General features: G+C 39.8%; 1 protein-coding gene across 1 annotated transcript in view; it reads left to right on the forward strand.

Moving 5' to 3' along the window:
• The window catches only part of suclg2 (succinate-CoA ligase GDP-forming subunit beta), a 99,417-nt gene that overhangs the window by 32,905 nt on the left and 44,706 nt on the right, over positions 1-21,806 (forward strand). The window contains exons 3-7 of the mRNA XM_055027339.1: positions 9,879-9,978; positions 11,561-11,651; positions 13,685-13,837; positions 16,630-16,719; positions 18,823-18,919. Coding sequence (XP_054883314.1) covers positions 9,879-9,978; positions 11,561-11,651; positions 13,685-13,837; positions 16,630-16,719; positions 18,823-18,919 — 531 coding nt within the window. The remainder of the gene's footprint in view (positions 1-9,878; positions 9,979-11,560; positions 11,652-13,684; positions 13,838-16,629; positions 16,720-18,822; positions 18,920-21,806) is intronic.

The raw sequence follows: 21,806 nt of genomic DNA on the forward strand, positions 1-21,806 counted from the left end.
CTCTGAAGTCATAACACATCCAGCAAAGAAGAAGTAAAACGTCTGTCAGCTAAAAAGAAATAAACCAAGACAAAGACACTAAACTAAGACATGCCTGGAAACTCATCTCCAGGCAAGTAGATGAATCAGATGGATAATCTAAAAGAGAAGCATAGATACACCATGTGCTCCCACACATTCTGAGATATTTTCTGAGAGAGTATTGAAAATATTCTGAAAATGCATCTTGGGAAGCTGAAACACCAAGATGTAATGCTGGTGTTTACAAAGTGACCAATCCAGGAGCGTCATTTAATTTTTTTGACACTAATTGGCTGTGCCCCAATAGAAAAAATACAGAAGACTATAGATATCTTCTATGGTAGTTAGTCCACTGTGTGTACTAAGGTACATTTAGTGTTTGAACTATTAAAATGGGCAATAATGTGCATTTTCAGAGTAGGTCACAATTATTTGTGAACTTTAGCAATGGCAGCCATCCCACCATAACCCTTGTGAGTACCAGGGGTCTACAGTAGACAGTTTTGAAACAGCCTCAAGTTCTTAAGATGATTGTTAGCTCTGTTTGTTTCAGACTGAGAGTTGAACGACTTCATATTTTTTAAGATCGACTACATCATAATAATCATTGAGGCGATGTTCACTTGTTGCGATGACGTCATAGGGATGTGAATGCAAACTTCACAACTACTTGGAGCCCCATTCATTCAGCCCATTATCTATCATAGCGCCCATCTTTGTGACAATGTTTGTTTTTATCCATTATCCTAATTGACATCGAGTTCCATCCTTACTGCTCTGACATCAGAGATCCAGATGCTGATTCCCATATGAGAGTGTTCTGCTTCACAAAGGAGTCTTTGGATACAATTATGTACTGGAAAGTCTCAATGTATGAGCTTGCCGTGTAACGTCTTCTTTTAGAAAGATGTAATTGTACAGTTGTGTAGAAAATGCACCTCTGGCCGTTTCATTCAAGTTGAAATCAGAAGTTGAGGAAAGCACAGAATTACAAATATGAGCATAAAATGTACAAGCACCTTTTGCTTTGTTCTAAGAAGCTCCAGCCATTAGGCACACTTCATTACTCATCCTTGGAAGTTGCATTGCAAGTAGTCCTTCTGCCCTTTGATGCATCAGCAGAATGTTGCAGCAGATGTTGGTGCTTTTTTAAAAAAATAAATAAATATATATATTTATTTATATATATTTATATATATTTTTTCCCCCCTTCCATTGTTCATGCTGAACTGATGGAAATTTGTTCAGTCAATATTGAAAAACGAGCAGCTCGTTTACTGCAGTGGGTTTGTCCATAGCTGCCGTTTCCCGCAGTTAAGCGTCTCGCGATGCCGCTCATGATAGACGTGCGTGTCTCCCTCAAAGCAAATGAATGTCCCTGCGGATATCGGCGTGTGGTCATTTAGCACCCATCATCCACAACGCTATCATCATTACTGTCACCCCCTCCGGTTGCGTCGCGTTGACAGTCTCTCCGTCATGGGTTTTGAACTGCAGCTCACTCTGTCTGAGACCTGGGCCACCTTGGGTTGTCATTAGAGGTGCCTTCTGTGTTTGAAATGCAGGTGGACTTCTCCTCTAATGGGGACTCAGCTGTCATGCAGGCAGGGAGTGGAGGAGGTGGCACATAAAGGTGTCACTGTCCGTCTGGGACACTGGTATTCTTTCGCTTTTGAGCAGCGCTCAGACGGCGTTGTTACAGTTGATACAGAGACAGACAAATGGCTTGTAGGTTTACCTAGACGAGACAGTGCTATGGTAATGGTAATGATAACTTTTAGTCATGGCAGGACAAATAGCTGTCTTTGACGTATTTGTTGTCGAAATCAAAGTTTTTTAAGCCCGTTGTTAGGTCTTCATGCGTCTGATCTTACTTGCACAACAGCAGCAACTCTGGGTGACCTTTCACCTCAACCATACAAGCAACAAATGTACTTTCCCTCAAACCCAGAGCTCCTTACAATCAAAACTGTTTGATTTTATTTTCCTTTCCGCTCACTGAATGGATAGAGAAATATGCATGTCTGACCTTTTTACAGTCTGGTAACGTTTGAAATGGCAAAGGTTTGAGCGAGGTAGAAGCAACTTCACAACTGTGTTTAAATATAAACCGTTACACAGGCTGCTTTATAATTAATCTTGACCTATTCTGCGCTCTGGGTTTAACCATGCTTAAGTGTAATTAAAATACAATGTGTTGGCGATGCTATTGCACTGATTGCATTTACACAAGTAATTGTTGACCTGTATTGACCCTCTTATATATATATAAAACACAAATCTATGCAGTCATGCAGTTTTTAGTTCACATAATTAACTAAGCCCCAGGTTGCCACCTTTTCTAGGTTGTTAATATCCTCCATTGCCTTTGGTGCCGTTTACTGTTATGGGTTTCATTTTTCTTCGATTAGTGCATCACTAAAACACCCCATTGCAATTTGATAGTAAGCCTGAACCTAATCGTCCATTTTGACATCGTAATTGAAGTTATTTAAAGAGATGCCATTTGGCAGCAAATGAAAGCAATTTAAAATGGAATGAAAGAGGAACGCAAAGCCACTGCTCCTTTTACCCTGCGTGTACCCATCCACAGTAAAAATAATAAAACGGACTTTCCATGAAAGAACTTGAAACTGACAAAAGTTTAATGGCATCCTATTTGTTTGTTCACAATTTAGCACAATTCAGACTTTGCTTTTTCATTCACTGAGTTATTTCCTGTAATGACAATGAAAATGGACGGAAAAGATACCAATCTGTATTTTAATCACTCTTCCTGAACAAACTGCTGCAGGCGTCTCAGGTTTGAGTGTTGTTGAGATTATATGGACTTATAAGGATCCATTGAAGGAAGAGTGCAATGTATGTCTGCCCCTACTGTTTTGGAACATATTTTATATGCTAAACAAACTCTTTTTGAAAAAAAGAGAAATCACATTTATATTTTAAAAGAAACCTCATAGTACGATACTGCAAGCGTCATATTTGATTATGGGAACGATGTGTTCAGGTTGCAGGTTTATGTTAGTCAGTTTTACTTTGATTCCTGTGAGAAATTGGAATTTATTTCAATTAATTGTAATTATGCTAACTAAATTGTCTGTAGATTGTTTTCTAGATTCCAGACTTGAGCTGCTCATGGTGGCAACATGTTAGAGTCGTTCTGATTTGTTCTTTTACATGATTCATAAATATATGGATGAGGTATTGAATGTGAAGGCATATTTGGTCTTACCTCTTTAATTTTGGACAGTTTATATGATGTGTTTTTAACACTGGGAGCTGATTATAACCTGAATAGCTGACAAAATAAATGAACTCTGACCCCCAATCCCAGAGGAGTTGAAAAGGAGGCTTCATGGATGCAGAGAGGGAAAAAAAAGGAAGTTCAAGCCATCTTTTCGATCGATCACAATCTGTAAGCATTATATCTTCATTTCTGATGTCTTCCTGCTGGCATTCTGACTAAACGGCCAGACGGAGCTTCAAAGAAGAGCGGCAACAGCAAATGAGGTGGATTAGCATCGCTCCAACAACTGATGGACATATCATCCAAGACACATTACTCCGGAATATTGCCTCAGCTGCCTGGTTATTGAACTTTTAGCATGTCATACAACAACAGACTTAAGATGCCCCTTCATATTCATTCAAAACTGCCAGAGATTCTTCTTGCCCAAAGTAACTCTTTGAGGATGATTTGAGTTGCAACAAAATGGATTTTTATTATCTTTGATCTATGGCAATTTTCACACTATTCTGCCTTTCTCCCAAAAAGTCCTCTGATATGGCGCAGTTTTCTTCTTCTTGTGCAGCTCACATACTAGTGAAGAGCCCACCTTCATCTTTTTCTTCCTCCCTTGCAGATGGTGGACAGATCTCGCCCTCTCTGGATTAGCACTCTGCCTAAATTTTTTCCCCTACCAGCCAGCATCTCCCTCATGGCACAGCCTCCACGGCTTAATTAAATATCATTCCAAAGTTAGCCGCAGCGCTAGCCTCCATTGGACCCCTTCGGGAAGAGAGGAGGGTGGGCCAAAAGAATCGGTCTTTTCCAGCTGCGCGCTAAATGAACAGGGTGAAAGAGAGACTTCGTATCGAAGTAGCATCCTCTCTGCCAGCTGCTGTCACAGGCAAGCGGGCTGCGAGTTGATTTGCACTCATTATTGGGAAATGAGTAAGGCCCGAGGATGATGACCGCATTACTCAGAACGCATGTGATGTGATTGGAGATGTTGTGCGATGTTTAATCTCCTCCCCTGTGTCCCCAAGAAACAGAAAATAAATGGAGATGAAAATCTTGTTCTACATCTTCACAGTGGGCCCTCGCAATGATCCAAATGGAAGTGGAGAACTGATTATGCAAGATCCCCTCCCTTACACCCCCGAGAAGAAGAAGAAGCAGAAGAAGAAAAAAACATTCTCACTCCGCTAATAACCAGACCCCTTTCTGTAGGAGGCATTTGTAATTATAGCAGCTGCATCAAGTGAAATTATTCATTTATCTGGCTTGTCTTTGCCTTGCGCTCGGTAATGGAGGCGAGCGTTGACGGAAGCACCTCGGACTGGATGCGCATTTTATTGTCGTCTGATGGAACACACATCGATGTCACCCTTCATTAGGCTGACCTCGATGTTTACGGATTTAATACCGCATGTTTCCGCTGCATGAACACCCTGAGCGCCGACTCTCCAACAGCTCTCGCTGGTGTCTTTACTGATCAAATCCAACCATGTGACCTTCTCTCCTCTCACACTTTGCGCCGTCTGAGTCGAACATAAAAGCCGACCGTCTTTGTGAATTTTTTTATGTAATTCTTTTTTAAACAGTGCTGCTCCTTTTTTCCATCCACCGCACACTTTGCTCCACGCTCATTATGGACCAACCTCGGCCTCAGCGTTAGAGGCCAGCTCTTGTCTGTCACAGCAGCATCAGCAGGAGCAGCTAATGGTCACCTTGCTCTTTACCATGCCTCATGTTCACTGTGATCTTTGAGGACATCATTATCTTCCCCATGCATTTCCACAAAGCCTGTTGTTTCTTCAGCAGAGAAATTCTTCCGGTTCTGCAACGGAACCTCCAGCTGGATGTTTGACAATTTGCACATTTACAAATATCTGCTCTTCCATTTTCTGTCTTTTTTTTTTTTTTTTTTTTGGCCTTGCAGAAGTTACAGCTTTTGCCTACATTTTTTTAGGCAAAAAATGTAAGCAAACCACAAATTTCAATGTATTTTTCAACTTGAAGTAAAGCATGATTCTGAAGTGGATGGATAGGAATACATTTTTAAAAAATTGATAAAAACTTAAAAGTATGTTCTGTCTTTGTATCCAGTTTTATTCTCATATCTCATTTAATGTAGGGTTGTCCCAATATTTGATACTGTGGCAACATTTTTTTCAGGTTTCAGGATCAGGTGTCTTTCTAAATTATGAGATCAAAACCCAATCAATTACAATATGACGATGCTTTTTCTCTAATGGGGAGAAAACGGGAAGTAGGGGACAATTCAGCCCTTCTTTGGAAAGCAATTTAAAAGTGTCACTTCCTCCTTTGGCAAGACGAGAGCAGACATCACTTAGTATAAGTGTTAATTATTGAAATGTACTTTATTTAGTCATGCTGTTGTGTCATCATTGCTTAATTAGCCACTGTATACGTCTGTTTCCCTATCATTTTCTGTTGATAGATATTACCACTGCCTCAGGATAACGGAGAGCTGCGTGTTTGGAGGCTTTGCTCTCAGGAAGTTTAGGGAGCTCAAACTGAAGACTGTCATTGCAGTGTCTGTGAACCGAACATATGAACTGACATCATTAGTTTATGTCATCTAGGAGGTTTACTAGGCTACTTCACAGTTGCAAACGTTTTCTCAAACACCATGTCGTGGTGTTAACGTGTGGTAATTCTGTTTATTTAGCACATTTTCAATGACAAGGCAGTGTAAAATGCTTTACATGAATTGCAGGATTTAGAGGAAATGTGGTGTCGCCGTAGCTAGCATGTGGCATCCCTTAGCGTTTTGATCTTTTCCTGTCTGTATTCTTCATGAAGATGGGACATTCAAACAAGGCTGAGGGAGCCCTCCATGTACCCTTCATATGGCTACGTTACTAATGTGAAAAGGCTGAAGGGGTGTGAATGCTTGTGCAAGCCTCTGAGTTATCACAGATTGCTTCTGCAGCACCCATTTATAATTGCTGATTTGCCACGTAATAAGCAGGTTTGCCGTCAAACACTTGTGCAGCAGGAGTGAACACCTGCTTCGTTCTCACCCCATTACCTCTCTTTACACTTTACATAGTGGAATAATATATTCCGCGTATCTCTTAAAACCTCAGCTTGCTGTTTTGAATGTCTGTGTCAGCGTGTCGGATCTCTTACCTTCCCTTCACATCCCCAACAACGCGGTCTCCCTGTTGGCCTAAATATCTTTGTTCTGCCGCTTGTATCTTTTTTTTTTCTCTTTTCTGTTATAGCAGAAGTAATTTCCTCTGCGCTGTCCCCATCTTCTCCTCATGCCCGCAGGACAGTCTTCCTCATCTTGCTTTGAACTCTTTAATTTTTTGCATAGTAGCAGTTTTTTTTACTAACATATTTATTCATTTATAACTCCTTTCAAAGGCCTTTGCATTTGAGTGCACCTTTATTCTCCCCCCGTCTCTCTTTCTCTCCCTCGGCTCTCCACACAGAGCAGGCCTTACTCACATAGTGTTGGTTTAATCCCCGTCGCCCTGTCAGAGACTATTTTCTCTGGTTTCTTTTCAAACTACAGCAGCTCTGAGCTCAGATAGCATTTTTAGGCTTTCTTTGCTTCTCAGCTGCTAGACAGTTTTCGCTGTGCCAATTTTTTTATTTTTTTTTTTCTGGCGCAAAATCGTTGAAGCAGCTTGTGTGTGTGTGTTTTTTTTTTTTTTTTTTTTTTTTTTTCCTTCCAACAAGGTTAAGGCGTCTTTCTCACTGCAACAGATCGTCCCTCTTCTGCACTTTTCACACTGATAGGATTCGTCTGACAGTGGTTGATTCCTTCCCCCCCTCATCCGAATAATCATTACTTAGTTAGATACCATCCTTTATCAGGAGTCCTTGGTCCAAATGCAAAAGAAGATGATTGTCTGCAGAGGTCTAAAGGGAGACTCCTCTTCATGTGTGTCACAGCAAAATTAAGCTATGCTGGTTATTTAATGAGGACAAGGACATGTGAAACCATCCGACATTTGATAAGTTGTTTTTTTCCCCCTCCTTTCTATCCAAAGACCCGGTTCTTGCACCAAATTAAACCCTAATGTGGTTGTTGTTATGCAGGTAGCCATGTTAATAGCAGGAGTGCTCTAAAAAGGGGAAAGCTATACAATAAAGAGCTTTAATCACTGTGAACTTTTTCTATATACAGTTGGAGTCTCATGATGATTAAAATGAACAGTAAAGCGTCAACCAATCAATCATCCAGATAAAAAGACAAGACGATTTACGAGAATCGGTTAACCCCTTACCTGGCGCCGAAAAAGACAGATTATTCAAACAAACTGGATTTGTTCCATGGATGGGACACCGCCAGTGAAGGGGTTAATGAAAATTGATCAACATTTTTGGGAAAACTAAAGAAATCCACTTTGGTTTTAGGCCATATATAACTAGTCTGCTCTTTCACAGTGAAACTTGACTGACATCCTGTTCTGAATCCTTAGAGTTTAATTTGATGCTGACTGTTTTAAGTCTTCTGGAACTTGAAGCCTCAAGCCTGGAGTTTGTCGGCCTCTGGGAAAGCTTCCCACAACGTTCAGGATTTTGTTTCTGGGAATTATCTATAAGGAGGTTTGTGAAGTCAGACACTGATGTGCTAATTCATCCCAAAAGTATTTTAACTTTGGGACAGAACACCTTTGGCTGATTGACAGAACACATTTCCATCTATGATTTAAGTATTAGGACCCAATCAAGTTCTTCTGCACCTAGAACTTTAGTGCTCTGCTTTTTGCACTGGTTCACCATAACGATGGCACAGGATAATCCCCAAACCAGTCCCATAAAGCTGTTGGCATTAAAACTGTCCAAAATGTGCTGGCATGCTGCAGCAATACGAGTTCATTTCACTGGAACTATATTGGGCCATTCAATGACACACTGTGCAGTGCACAGTCAATCTGCAGCAATATATCTGAGCAAATATATTTCCTGACTTAACTTATTGCAAAGGTACCACTTTGCCTTGCTGGAAGATGATAATGAACATGATAATGAACAGTTCCTTCACATTATTACCTAGAAAAGAACTGCCTGATCTAGCTGCTGGATTTTATACACTTGTGGCCATGGATAGACCAGAAGGCTGATTCAGTTTTTTTGGTACGATGTATGTATTTTAATGCTAATGACACAGAAATACTGAAATTACTCATTTCAGTTGGCAAACTTTTTCAAATGATGTGTTCAGTGTGGAATTATTAATTTCACACCTGATCAGTTTACTGTATCTTTACATTTTTCACCTAGAAAGGATTAAATACAGTCCAAATTTATTAACAACGGTAAGATAGTCCTGTAATTTCCCACTGCTTGGAGGTTTTGAAGCAAATGCTAACTGTGGCATCATTGGCGACTCTTCTTTAGCCTGCTACTGTCAATCATGTCAAGTCGGTCACTTTTTCAATCAGCCATCCAAAATGCTACCATGCAAATGTTGGAGTCTTCTTAAACACTTTCATAGCTGAGTGTTGTTGGCCAGTCTCGCCCTGATTCGCATCTTAATTGGTCGACTCTTCCAAACACAGGGCAGCTCAGGAAAATCTGTTCTTATGTCAAAACAATATTGTCAAGAACAGGTAGTTACCGGGGGTCGAGCATAAAGCCTCTCCAGGGCTTGTATTAATATCTTGTAATTTCTTTCACCAGACACCGTCGCATCCTGACAGCAGTTTGCCAGACAGTCTTCACTGTGATGGGAAATATTTAAATAAATCTAGTTGTCATGCCCTTTAGATGTGGTTCTACACCACTACTCACCAGTGTTTGCAGGCGGCTTGTTTCCTCTTGATCAGTTCTGACTACTGATGACCGGGTCAGATGCAGATTTTTCCCCCCCAGTTCAATAAATACATCAGACTCAAAATATATGTTTTTTTGTTTGTTTGTTTTTTTACTTCATGCAGTGAAGACATGAATAAATTTTCCTCTTTGGTTTAGCATTTGTTTGATGTCCTTCTACCTTATAATTGTGGAGTACTTTTACTTATTTAGCAACCCAGAACAAGAGCATCTAGTTTATATACTTTGCTCAACCCAGAGCAGGAATTAGAACAAATATGATAAAAAAATATGTCGTTCATGGCATCAGTCTGCAGCAGTTTTTTTTTTTTTTAATGATGCTGCTTTTCATTTTGGTTGGAATGCCCTACAAACATAATAATATTCTAATGTAAGTCAAATGATTTCCATACAGGGTGACTGCTTGATTGTGTTTTTGCTGTTGCGGATTTAACAAAAAGCTGAACCTCTAAATTAGTGTTTCTGATCTATCAACTGTAGTTTTGAAAATGTTTTGTTAATTTTAGCTTCACATGTTTTAAATTCAGAACGTCCGGCGATATTTGTAATCACATTAAAATGCTGTAGCTGTGATGGAGAGTTCTGAACAGAAGTGCAAACTTCTTACTCTCTCATAATCTGTATTCTTCTCTTGTCTTCTTTACAGCCCTCTGTTTTCCACCTCGCTTCCCTTTTCAATCCCACAGACAAATAAGTTACCGGCTCAAGGTGTTGTCTGAGGGGATGAACCCATATCTTAAGTGATCTGTCTAACTTCTCCTGAGTTTTTATGTTTTTCCCTCCTTAATATGGTCTCTGTCTCCTTTTTCAGATGCCAAAGAAATAGTCCTGAAAGCTCAGATTCTGGCCGGTGGGAGAGGCAAGGGTGTGTTCGACAGCGGCCTCAAAGGGGGAGTGCACTTAACTAAGGAGTAAGTGTTCCCTTATGTGCTTTTCAAAACTGAGTTACTGAAGGAGATGGATTTTAGCGTTTAGGGTTGGCTTTCTGGAGATGCTATTTAAGCACAAAGACACTGTCAGGATTTCTTTTGTTGCAAATATTTCTCTTCCCTTATTCTGTATTTTGGGAGGGAAAAAAACTCATTTTAATTAAATGGTGAAAAAAGCGGCTTAAAGGTTAGCTGTAGCACTTTGCACCACCAAGTGTGCTGAATGTGCTCCTCTAATGATGGCCTGAGCAGAAATCTGCATTTTCTTTTCTCCAGAAATCTGAGCTGCGACTTGAAAAAGCGTCTCTTTCCCCCTGTTTTCTCCCAGCACCTGAAGAAGTGCCTCCTTTTTATCAATTGTTGCTACCACTTACTGCGGCCTTAGAGGCAAAAAAAAAAAAAGCTGATTTATGACATTTGTAGCAGGCAGTATCAGCAGCACCTTACTTTGCAGTTTAAAATCTTCCTAAAAGTTTTTTTTTTCTTAAGTGAGACACGCTGAAGATCATCATCCCAAGACAGTGACATGAGAGCGCGGTTCGCACCGCTGCCATTTATCAAAGAATGAATGCATCCCCCCCCCCCCGACCACCAGCTTCATTTGTATTCTCTTACCAAACCAGAGCAGGCTTACTGAAGCAGCTCTGGTTTGCTGGGAGCTTTTCGGCAGAGAGAATAAGGAGAAGCTCATTTACAACCATCTGTATCAGAGCCCTCAAGAATTAGTCACTTCTCTTAAAGGGCCGGTATTAGTACGTGCTTTCCATGCACACAGTGCCGTTTTGTAACACAATTAAGCATCAACGCTACCGTAAGTTGTTATAGGAATGGTATATATACCAAACAAAACTTAAAAACAAAAAAAAGGACTTCGCAGTTTGATGCATTGACATTGGGCCTCTGTCTCTTTAAGAACGTCAGCGCAGCAATGCTCCTCTGTTATGCAGTTTACCCCATTCTAATTTGCGTTGGACTGAGTAGTTAGCATAAGCTGATTTTTTTTTTATATCTTTTTTTTTTTTAAAGCTATCCTTTTTTTCACTTTACAATAAGGCACCACTTTGTGTTGATTAAAAAAAAGTTCGCACTGGAAAAAAAAATAAAAAATTACCTAGTTGTAGCTCGTCCTGCACAAAATCAGAAAACAGTACTATGGTGACATCAATAAATTGAGAATTCCTGTCACCCCCCTCCACTGCTGCGTTTGTTGTGTGAGTTTCCAGCTTGGTGATCTTCAGCAGCTGTGTCAGGTTTGAGCGTCTACTCCAAGGAGACCCCCTGAGGGGGCCGAGGTGCGAACTCATTACACTTGGAATAGATTGTTGTTAGGAGGATTAAGCACACCCAACATCACAGCGATGATGTAGTCGCGACATCTTGCCCGGCCCTAGTTGGAAACTTGACAAACTGTGAAAAGTCAAGGAGCATAAACACCTCGGCAAGGCAGCGTATGATGTAGTAATCCCCAGAGTGAGGAAGAATATGTACAATGCTATTACGAAGTCGTAAAAAGCGGCCATTACGGTGATGGATGTTGTTTTAAGCGCCGTCTCTCCACTTTCAGCCCCGCAGTCGTTGGTGAGCTGGCTAAAAAGATGCTCGGCTTCAACCTGATTACCAAGCAGACACCCAAAGATGGAGTGAAAGTGAAAACGGTGAGCTAAAGGAGAAAGAAAAATCCACTTTTCTCTTTCTTAATGTTTTCATTATGTTCTTTTTTTTTTTTCTTCTTTTTTTTCTTGACCTCATTTCTGCGAGTCCAGTAATGCTGCTCTGTAAAATGAATGTCTGGCTCCGAGTTCCCTCTCCTGCATATTAGCAGGAGAGGGTAGCTGTCCGCTGTTGTTTACTGCGGGTTTGTGCTGCCTGGTGTTCAGGCTTGTTGCATAAATTGAGCCAGGCGCAGTGTGAATTTAAAGTGTTTGGTAAACAACTGTTACTATGTGCCACTAACAAGCAGGAATATGATTTTTATTTTATTTTTTTTTATTTTTCCTGCTCGCACGCTGCATCCAGCACCTCTTCACAGCAGACATGTCCAGGTGATGAAGCCCTCTCAGTTTGTGCTTAGTGTGTGTGGCTCCTGCACTCCTCTTCTTTCTCCTATCCCCTCATCATCCTTCTTCACCACTACTCCTCTTTCCTGCTGCAGAGTTTACAGGTGGAATCCAGTCAGCCTCCGCTAAAGTCACTCAAACAGCTTTGAGTTCAGTTGTCTCAAGGGAATGGCAAACAGTCTGTTTTTTTTTAATTAGTTGAGCGAAAGTGGAATTGTCTTTTTGTCTGGACATCTACCGTATTGGTTACAGTGCAGAAAATCAGACAAGATGAGGAAAAGCCGAAGAATCTTCCTACGAGAGCAGTAGTTTTGCTTAAAACAACACCTTTCTGATGGTTTCTGTCATTGTTATTCTTGTCTTGTACTCCCCCACCCCCACCTGAAAAAAGGGCCCAGTACCTCTGCATCCGATTTGCCGACATGGCACTGATTGATGGATGACAAGGCAGGGAGGGAGGGGAGTGTCGGTGTCGGGTGAGGAACACCACAGGATGACACAAATTCAGACTTATCAGGGAAACGGCTATTGGAGGAGAACCGACGTGAAAACGTGTTTGGTTTGTGAGCAGAGACTGAAATGAAAATGAACTCCAGAGACTCGTTTCAGTGACTGGGGACGGCAGCGTTTGGACAAGGAAATGGAGGGGCAAGTCTTTTAACATGAAGGTTAGGGAGAGCTGTCCATTCTCATTCACACGGGTGAGAAGTGGAAGGGAATGTCCTTGTTCAAGCGGACGTTGTACAGAGAAAACCAACTCTTCCTTAACCGCAACAGAACGGATGGTGTCCTGTTTGCTTTTTCCCTCCCAAATTCCCTCTTTCCTTCTCTTAGTTTTTATTCATTTGCTCCTTGATTTGTGCAGTGCTTCTTGAAAGGTCCGACTCGTAACCCGTGTTAGTATGTGGAACCTGCTACTTACTCATGTCGTCCAGCTTGTATAGACGATAAACAACGAGAAAATGTCAAGGAGTTCTCAGTAAAAGATAGAAAAATCCTATTGTCGTCACTTATAGTGGACATTCCTCTAATTAGCATTTGTATCTCAAATAAGAGTAAGAATAAATAGAACAAAAATAAAGATTAATATAAATGCTTAGTTCTGGTAATTATGTAATAAAACAATTAAAATGTAGCTTCTAATTATTTTATATTTCAGAATGGACAGAAAAACATTTATGACAGACATGTTGGCAGACAGTCACTGACATCTTCAACAAGCCATAAAAGGCCATTGCTTTCTAATCTGACTGTGGCAGAACGCCTCTTCCCATGCATATTAATAGAAAATTGAGTGAAAGGAAGAAGTGTGGTGAGGAAGCAATCAGCCTGTGGGACTCAGAAGCTAAAGTCATACCAGTCCATGCCCACTCTTTCTTCATTGGGATTTTCTTCAGAACCATATTTTCACATATTTTGATAGGACACTCTGTGAACCGTTCACAGCTGGAGCCCACATCCTGGATGCATCCTTGCTATTGAAATAAAATATCTCAATGATTTTCTGCTATATTGAGAAGCTGGTGTAGAGGATAAATACATAAATACAATACAGAGGATAAATACGTCCTCTACACCAGGATGTAGAGGATGCTCTGTCTGCCATGTCATTTTTTCCTCTTCATGTCCAGGTGATGGTTGCTGAGGCTCTGGATATAAGCAGAGAGACATATTTTGCCATCCTAATGGACCGGGCCTGTAATGGTCCAGTAATGGTGGGAAGCCCCCAGGGAGGGATGGACATCGAGGAGGTGGCCGCCACCACCCCAGAGCTCATCTTTAAGGTACGTTACTTCTGGTTTGAAATACTGAGATACTGACAGAAAGTCTAAATGTTTTGCAGACTTAGAAATAGTTTGGATATTTGTTGCTTTAGTGTTTTACAGAAGCATCTACTGACGCTCAACAAGTTTGTTCCTTTGGGAAAGCTAGTGAGCATCTAGCATTTTATTTTGATTTGAAGTCGGGCCAAGTTATCGAGGTAAAATTTAAAGAGGGATTTTGTGCTCATCCGGTTGATTCTTGTGTCTCTACAGCAGCACCTTGGGCCTCAATTTAAACAAATGAAGACACGTTAAAAGGCTGCTTATGCTTTCTATTACTTCTCATTAATCTTCAATGGGAGCTACTTGGCAAGTTCCTGCCACTGTTAACAGATGGACAACTTTAAGTACCACATATGCCTTCATCTTGTCACACATACTCATGCAACTTTCAAGGTCAGAGGTCAGCGCATTCCAAAGATTCGGCTCTACATCTCCGATGGAGTGTTTTCAGACAGATTATTTTTGGTATGATTGTCTTTTTTTAGTATTATTATTATTATTTTTAAAGAGATTAAAAATGTTTTATGAGCTTGGCACGAGATTAAGTTGTTTTCACCATGTCTTTTTTTTCTTGGTGGACGTATTTAAACTTAATTAAGCTGGATGATGAGCATCAGGTTGCAGCTTTGTATAATTTACTTTTCTTTTTAGAGTTAGTTTTAGGTCTAAACATTAGCTTTCTGAGGCCAGGTGTTTTATGTGTTTTTTTTTTTTTTACTTTTATGGGTAATAAGCTTTGGGCAAACATGTTGTTGAATTCTCCATTCAAAGCTTTCCTGTCCTACTTTAACGCTTCTTTAATGGCCTGATTAGAGAAGTGCCTGGATGATGGCAAACCTTCAGCAACTCTTGGTTTTGCTCAAAATTACCGTCAAGTAAAAGATCTTTGATCACCATTTTTGTCTGGCTGTATTTTCAGATGTGCCTCTTTATGGCTTCAGAAGCCTCCGGTTTGTACTCTCGGTTTTCCACATCAGATCTGCACCTTCACTGAACATGCTGGATTGTTCTTAAACTTTCCTTTCAGTCTGTTTTCAAGCATCGAATGTTGAATTCTATCTGCAGTGAGGAGCCTGTCTTAATTATGTATAATAACTTTGGCGGAGCACATGTGGGGGACTACGTCCAAGTTGTAGAAGCATTACAAAGATCTCTGATTGCACGGTGATGTGCCAAAGCTTTTAGAGGGTTTGGACAGAAATAAACAGAACTTTTCTGTTAATTTCACTCTTCTGTTTGAAACGAATTAACTGAGCTCTCCAAAAATCAGATTTCACTGGGAAGTATATCACATATTTGTGTGTACGTACGACTGAAACAGGGCTAAAATGCATTTATTTTAATTGACCTTTCCACTGTATTCCTACGTACAAAGTAAATGGCTTTGCATGGCATAAATGAACAAATAAGCAAAAGAAAAAAACACACTGCAAATTGAAGACAAGGATTTTCAGATTTTTTTGTCAAGTCTAGTTCTGTTGAGAGGTTGTAACCAGTCAGTACCACAAGAAGTTGACAACATCTAAAAATCCACCTTTCAGTTTTGATGTCAATTTTTCCAAACGATCCCCCCAATAATTTCATCAACAAAAAAATTATTATTATTAACAAAATTCATCAGAACGACCTTACTTCATCTGGTACATCTGGTTAGCATTTATTCTAGTGTCAGTATAAAAATGAAGTTGTGAGCTAAAAGTCTAGAGGAGACATCATAGGAGGATAACTTTGGATTTGCCTGCTGATGCACACCACCTTTCCACTCTTTTTAATATCAGTTTTCTTAAAAGTCAACAAAATAATTCAATTACGTCTTGCCAATCTACTTCTTGTTGTTTTAAAAAGGTTATGATTGGACGCACTCTCCCTTATTGATGGCCCAGGTTGGATGTTCTGTTCCTTTCTCTCCTTTTCCTGTTTGCGACCTCTTTCTTCCATTTATTACTGTCTTAATGATCCTTTGCTCAGTTGTTACTGTCTTGGTTCTCTCTACCCCTCATTACCCTTCCCAGGGCCGTCTCTGGGAGCAGACATCCAGTGCCTCTTCATTTGATTTAAACACCACATTTACATGTTACACAGGCGAGTGCTTCCCATAACGCAGACTGTAAACATTAGGTTGATCACACAGTAGTGTACGATGTCTGGATATACTTTAGCAATAGGAATGCTTGGATTTCCAGGGAGATTCCACTATAAAAGTATTACGTAGAAAACTATAATAATGGTGGAATTGGATAATATGTGAGTCGTATCGGAGAAATGCGGGTTTCTACCGACAAAAGAAGAGTTACGCCAACCTTTACAATGGTGACCTCAATGGAATGTCGACTTTATTGGTCGCTGCAGTTTCCAGTTTGCGTGATGGGAGAAATTAATACTTAAAATTAACGTTTGAATCAAAACAGGGGAATCACATCTTTATAAGTTTAGCCCACACAATGTTTAGCTCGTTTTCATCTGGAAAACAAGTTAAGCATTGAATTATTAATGAGTCAAAACAGGTAAAATGCCACCTACTAAAACCATATGTCAACATTATAAATGTGAAGACTGACCATCCTCTCAACTGAACCAGGAACATTTTTGATGTCTGCCATGCGGAAAAACTGGACAGACATAAGTTCCCTTTTTAAATATACAATAGGATGGCTCTGTTTTTGTTTTGGTGCTTTTCTCCCCTCTTCCTCTCTCCCTTTCTTCAGTCATTTCATGTCTGTTCTCCTTCTTGTGCTGTGCTGTTCCTCTAGGAAGTCATAGATATATATAAAGGCGTGCAAGACGACCAGGCGCTTCGCATGGCAGCTAATTTGGGTTTCAAAGGACCTCTACAAAAACAGGTAATGAGCCCACCGAAGCCTTTAAAGCTGCAATGCTAAGAGGCGGCAGACAGACTTTGCAATTCATGTGCGCATACAGACGGGACGGGTTTGCATTTGCAAACACGTCGTACTTCTTCTGTTATTAGTTTCCCACGGGCAACATGTTGAAGGGTCTTTACAACACTCTCACCTGCCAGGTGTTAGCTGGTTGTAGCTGGTAGTGAGTCACAACACAGAGAGATTCGGGGCGCCGACATCGCTAATGACAGAACCAGCCGCACAGTGATTTTGGGATCAGTGCATTTTGGGGTGTTGCGGTGAGCTGGAAATCTTCCCTTTGTGACATCTGGTCTGTGAAACAAGAAGATTTGTTTTCTTTTCAACCCCAACTTTTAAAATTCACCTTCGATCTTCATCGGCCCGTTAAATGAGGGAAGACGAGCCCAGGCCTCGCAGTCCAAATGAGAGCGAGCGCCCAGACGAGTTGATTTGAAACTGTTTGTCTTTTGGCATCAGGTCAGTAATGGCACAAAAAAAATCAGATTAAGTCGACAACTCCAACACATGAAGCACAAATAAATCAGACAAACTAGGGTTTGCTTACATGTTTGCTTTTGATTGTGCAATACGCCCTCCTTTACCCTCCACTTCTCCCATTATTTGAGATCTTTTCCATTTGCAGGGTGTTGAAAGGGCATTGATTTTGAACAGGCACGAGGGAAAATGGAAAAGGATTGGGTAAATGTCTGCATTGTTAGTTTTGCTTTTGCCCTTGCTGCCTCCGAGTCAGCTGCCAGACTCTTTCATTGCGATAAAATTAAAACACTTCAAAAATAACTTTTCTGCTTCCAATAAGCTACTTGAGGACAGGAGAGATGTTCAGTGCATGCCAGGACAGTTTTTTTTTTAAGACAGGAATAGAAAAAGTCTTCTGCAGTTTGTATAAGGACAAAATTTTGGACTTTAGCAGTGGAATCAGCTTTACTTTTTATCGCCGTACTCAAGCAGTTAAAGAAGAAAGGTTCAGTAATGTCACATGCATGTTTTCACATCACAGCCACAGACGTCTCTGTGTTTTGTATGGACTTGAAATGCGGTTGAATAGTGTGTAATTTTGAAGCAGAAGTAAAGTGACACACGGTTCAAGATTTTTTTTTTTCACAAATTAAAATGTTAAAAGTGCAATGTGCACGTTTTCTCTTTGCTCCGAATGCCCCGAAATTACAATAAAGTGGGACCAGTCACTTTACTAAAAGTCAGCTGGTTAGTAAATTTAATGTCATTTAATCACAGCAGTTCTGCAAAGACTCTGCAGTTTGTTAGAGAAAACAAACAGCATTAGAACAGCAAAGATGAAGCTGTGGAGGCGTTTAAAGCAGGACTGACTCATAAGAAAAAAAGCACTCCACACTTCTCAGATTTTTATTTGCAAAAAAAACCCCATAAACCTATATGTCACCCTTCCCTATTACAGAATGATACACTTCCAAGTATTAGACCAGTGGTGCCCAAAGTGGGTCCAGGAGGGCCAGCGTCCTGCATGTTGTAATTCTCTCCCTGGTTTAATGCACCTGGATCCAATGACGGCTCATTAGAGGCCTAAAAAGAACAGTGACCTGCTGAAAAGGTTGTTACTAGCATTAGGGAGAGAACATGCAGGATCCCGGCCCTCCAGGACCGACTTTGGGCACCCCTGGATTAGACTGTCACATAAAGTCCTACCAAAATACAAAAGTTTGTTTGTAACAAAGTTTAAGGGCGAATCAATTTTTTGCAAGGCGCGGTTCGGACTTAAAAATCCAACACATTAAATCAATAGCTACTATATGTTGCAGCTGCAGAGATGTTGCCATAATCCTATACATGTAAAAAATTAACAACAAACAATCGAAGTGTGTTGATTTGTGCTCGATTTCTTGGCCAGCTGGTCTTTAAGGGTAGAAAATCAATTTTTCTCTGCATGTACGTCTCGATGCAGAACAGGCTCTAACGGGGGCGATGTCGGGAGCCCATTTGCCCTGTTCTCATGCAGTCTGTGTGCAGAAGCCGAGTGGCCTCAGTGGGGGCTGAGTGCTCCGAGTGAAGCCATCAGGTAATTATTGTCATCTGTGGACTTTGCAGGCAGCGGATCAGATTAAGAGGCTCTATGATCTGTTCCTGAAAGTCGACGCCACTCAAGTTGAAGTCAATCCGCTCGGAGAGACTCCCGAAGGACAAGGTACCGTGTTTCACAGTGAAACGGCTCACCTTTCCTATGTCTTTTGCATTTTTTCTTTTTGTCATGTTAATGATTTCCAGAATTGTATTTATTTTAATGAAATAAAATAAAATAAAGTGAAAGAACACGGCACGTTGCAAAGATGCTATCGTCTCAGGCCTGAACGCGTTGCAGAATGTGAAGTGTGCTCTAATTGCAACACACTGACATCAGCCACTTGTCAACATGACTTTATCTGCTTCAAAATACAGATGGCTTCAGGGAGCAGAGCTCTGTGTTTTAACACCATGCTGCTGCTTCACTTCTGATAGCGATTTTTAAGCTCATCCAGAAGTAACAAAAAAAAAGCAGCCTCTCATGCTTCCCTGGTGTACCACAATCTCAATATGATTCAGAAAACAGTCAAACAAAAAAAAAAAAAGAAACCTATCAATTAGATACGTTTCTGAGAAAAGGGAATCAGGGTAATTCCAGGTCCTCGAACGCCTGGAGCTGCATTTAGATTAGCAACAGACATCACAAGATTTCTTTTAAGTTAGTGTTAGAAATAATTAACATTTTTCTCACATATATTTTTCTCTGTTTCTAAAACCCAAAGCCAATTTAGTATTGGTACGTCTGGATGTTCTGGGCCAGACTCCATAAACCCCATTAAGACCTCAGTAATTATCAAGAGTTTAGTCACTTGAGTGAGTAATAAAGGAGATTTCCAACTGGAATCCTCAGTTTGAAATCTTTCTTATTCCTCATACATGAAAGGGAGATTAGGACAAATTGAAATTAAAGGTTACAAAACCCTTTAAATAGGTTCTCCTTTTAACAGCTCGCTTTAATCCATAGAAACAATTATTGATATGATGCATAAAGCATCCGGCAATACAAAAAAGGAAAACAACTTGATGATGATCAACGTGTTTTAGCTATGAGCTCAATCACACTGCACTGCATTCACACCAGCTCTGCTCGCTTTGCTTTCATCAAACTGCTCGCTGCTGATGACGCTGACGTTGGCGGAGTACTACATTAAATTGGTATTGTGTAATTTTTATTAAATATTACTTGGGAAGGAAAACCCAGGCCATCTTTACAAGCAACATTAAGGGATAAGAAAGACCCACAGCTCAGCGTGTACCTTTGTCGTCTGCCCTTGAACCCTTTTGTGTTTGGGAACATTTAGACAGACGGGGATTTTCTGATCAGAGCAGCTTTCAATAAGTTACTCATATGCTTCCTTCTTAGGACATTCACTGCCTTTGAGGGTTCCCCTGAGAAGTCCTGACCAGGTTTAAGGCTTATTGTCGCTGTCTCCATTATTATACAGCGACTGCATTAAAATATTTATGTTGTTTTGATGCTCTTTGATTTTATTTTAATCTTCTTTCTCCTCCATTATCTGGTTTGTATTTGGATGTGCGTGTGCGTACCTTTGGGTTTGTGAGCTTAGGCCTAATTCAGACCTTCTCTTTGTGACTGTCACGGTTAAGGTGTCTGTGAAATAGCTTTATGGTATTTATGTTAGCATAAGAAAGATGTGACTCTCTCAGGGTGATGGTTTCTGCATCAGTTTAAAATAAATCATACACTGTCTGATTCTCCTGCTGTCTGCGAGCTGACCCACAAAAAGTTGATTAAAAACAGACGTCATGGAGTTGTGCCATATCAGGTCCTAAAATTGCTTCTATTAGAGAATTTTTATTTAAAGATCCAGGTTTGGCATAGTAACATTTTATTGCAACTACCATCCTTAAATTTCACACAGACTCTTACCCTTTTATAGCTTTCAAATATACCAAATTTAATGGACATGTTGAAATAATTTACAACATTCGATCTGCTCCCACAGTACAAATCTACATAATGTGACTCAAGTTACATTTCAAGTCCTCGTTATTCATCTGATGACGACATTTTACTGTCACAACAAATCATTGCAGCACTGATTTTTGTTAAACTTGGGCCCAACTTGTTTTTTTTTTTGTTTTTTTTTACATTCTTTCAAAGAAATAAAGGAAATAAAGAAAAATGAGATAAATTTTTATTGTATCTAACTCTGAACAGATATAATGTGATGTGTTAAGATATTACAGCAAGATTACTTGCATCTTTAGTGTCACAGGTTAAAATCAGATTTGTGTTAAAGTGTTCTTTATTTTAAAAAATATGAATAATGAGCGGATAAAAGGTTTGTGCTGAGATATTTAAATATTTCTTTTTTTGTGTGTCGGAAGGTCAACATGAAGCCATTTACCATGTCTTAAAGAAAAGTATATCCATTTTTTAAAAATGTAAACATATTTAAAACCATAACTGTTAAATTGATATTATAAATGTAAATGTCAAAACTAAAATGTATTGTTTAACAATCATACTTCAGTATTTTTCTTTCTTTTCTATAGCCTATTAGTGTTGTATATATCTGTAGCCTACATATATCAAAAAAATTTCATTTTTTTTTTAAACCTTAACATTTTGATTATAAGCCTAAATATTTTTAAAAAAATTAAAAGAGCTTTAAAGGAAATAAGACTTTCTTTATTTTGTTGTTAGCTATCCGCAAGCTAACAGACTGTTACTGCCAACATATTTCTCTGATAAGGAACAAATAAAAAAAAATAACATAAAAAAATTTAACACAATTTTGATATCGGCTCAAAAGTAAAAAATTTTTCTGGCAAGAAAGTAGTGACACGTGAAGTGATGCCAGCATGCTAGCTAGCCTGCTACGTCAACTTTTAAGTTGGGATCGTGTGCTGTCTACTAGCACACCTTTACTTAGCAATAACAGACTGCTTCTCTAAATAGATTTTTTTGGTGAAATAAAACTAAAGAAATGTCTTCAGAATGACCAAAATGTTTGTAGATAGTTTGTAAATAAGGAAAATATAGC

Source organism: Poeciliopsis prolifica, unplaced genomic scaffold, assembly GCF_027474105.1.
Source record: "Poeciliopsis prolifica strain line A6 unplaced genomic scaffold, Auburn_PproV2 SCAFFOLD003, whole genome shotgun sequence".
NCBI classification, from domain to species: domain Eukaryota; kingdom Metazoa; phylum Chordata; class Actinopteri; order Cyprinodontiformes; family Poeciliidae; genus Poeciliopsis; species Poeciliopsis prolifica.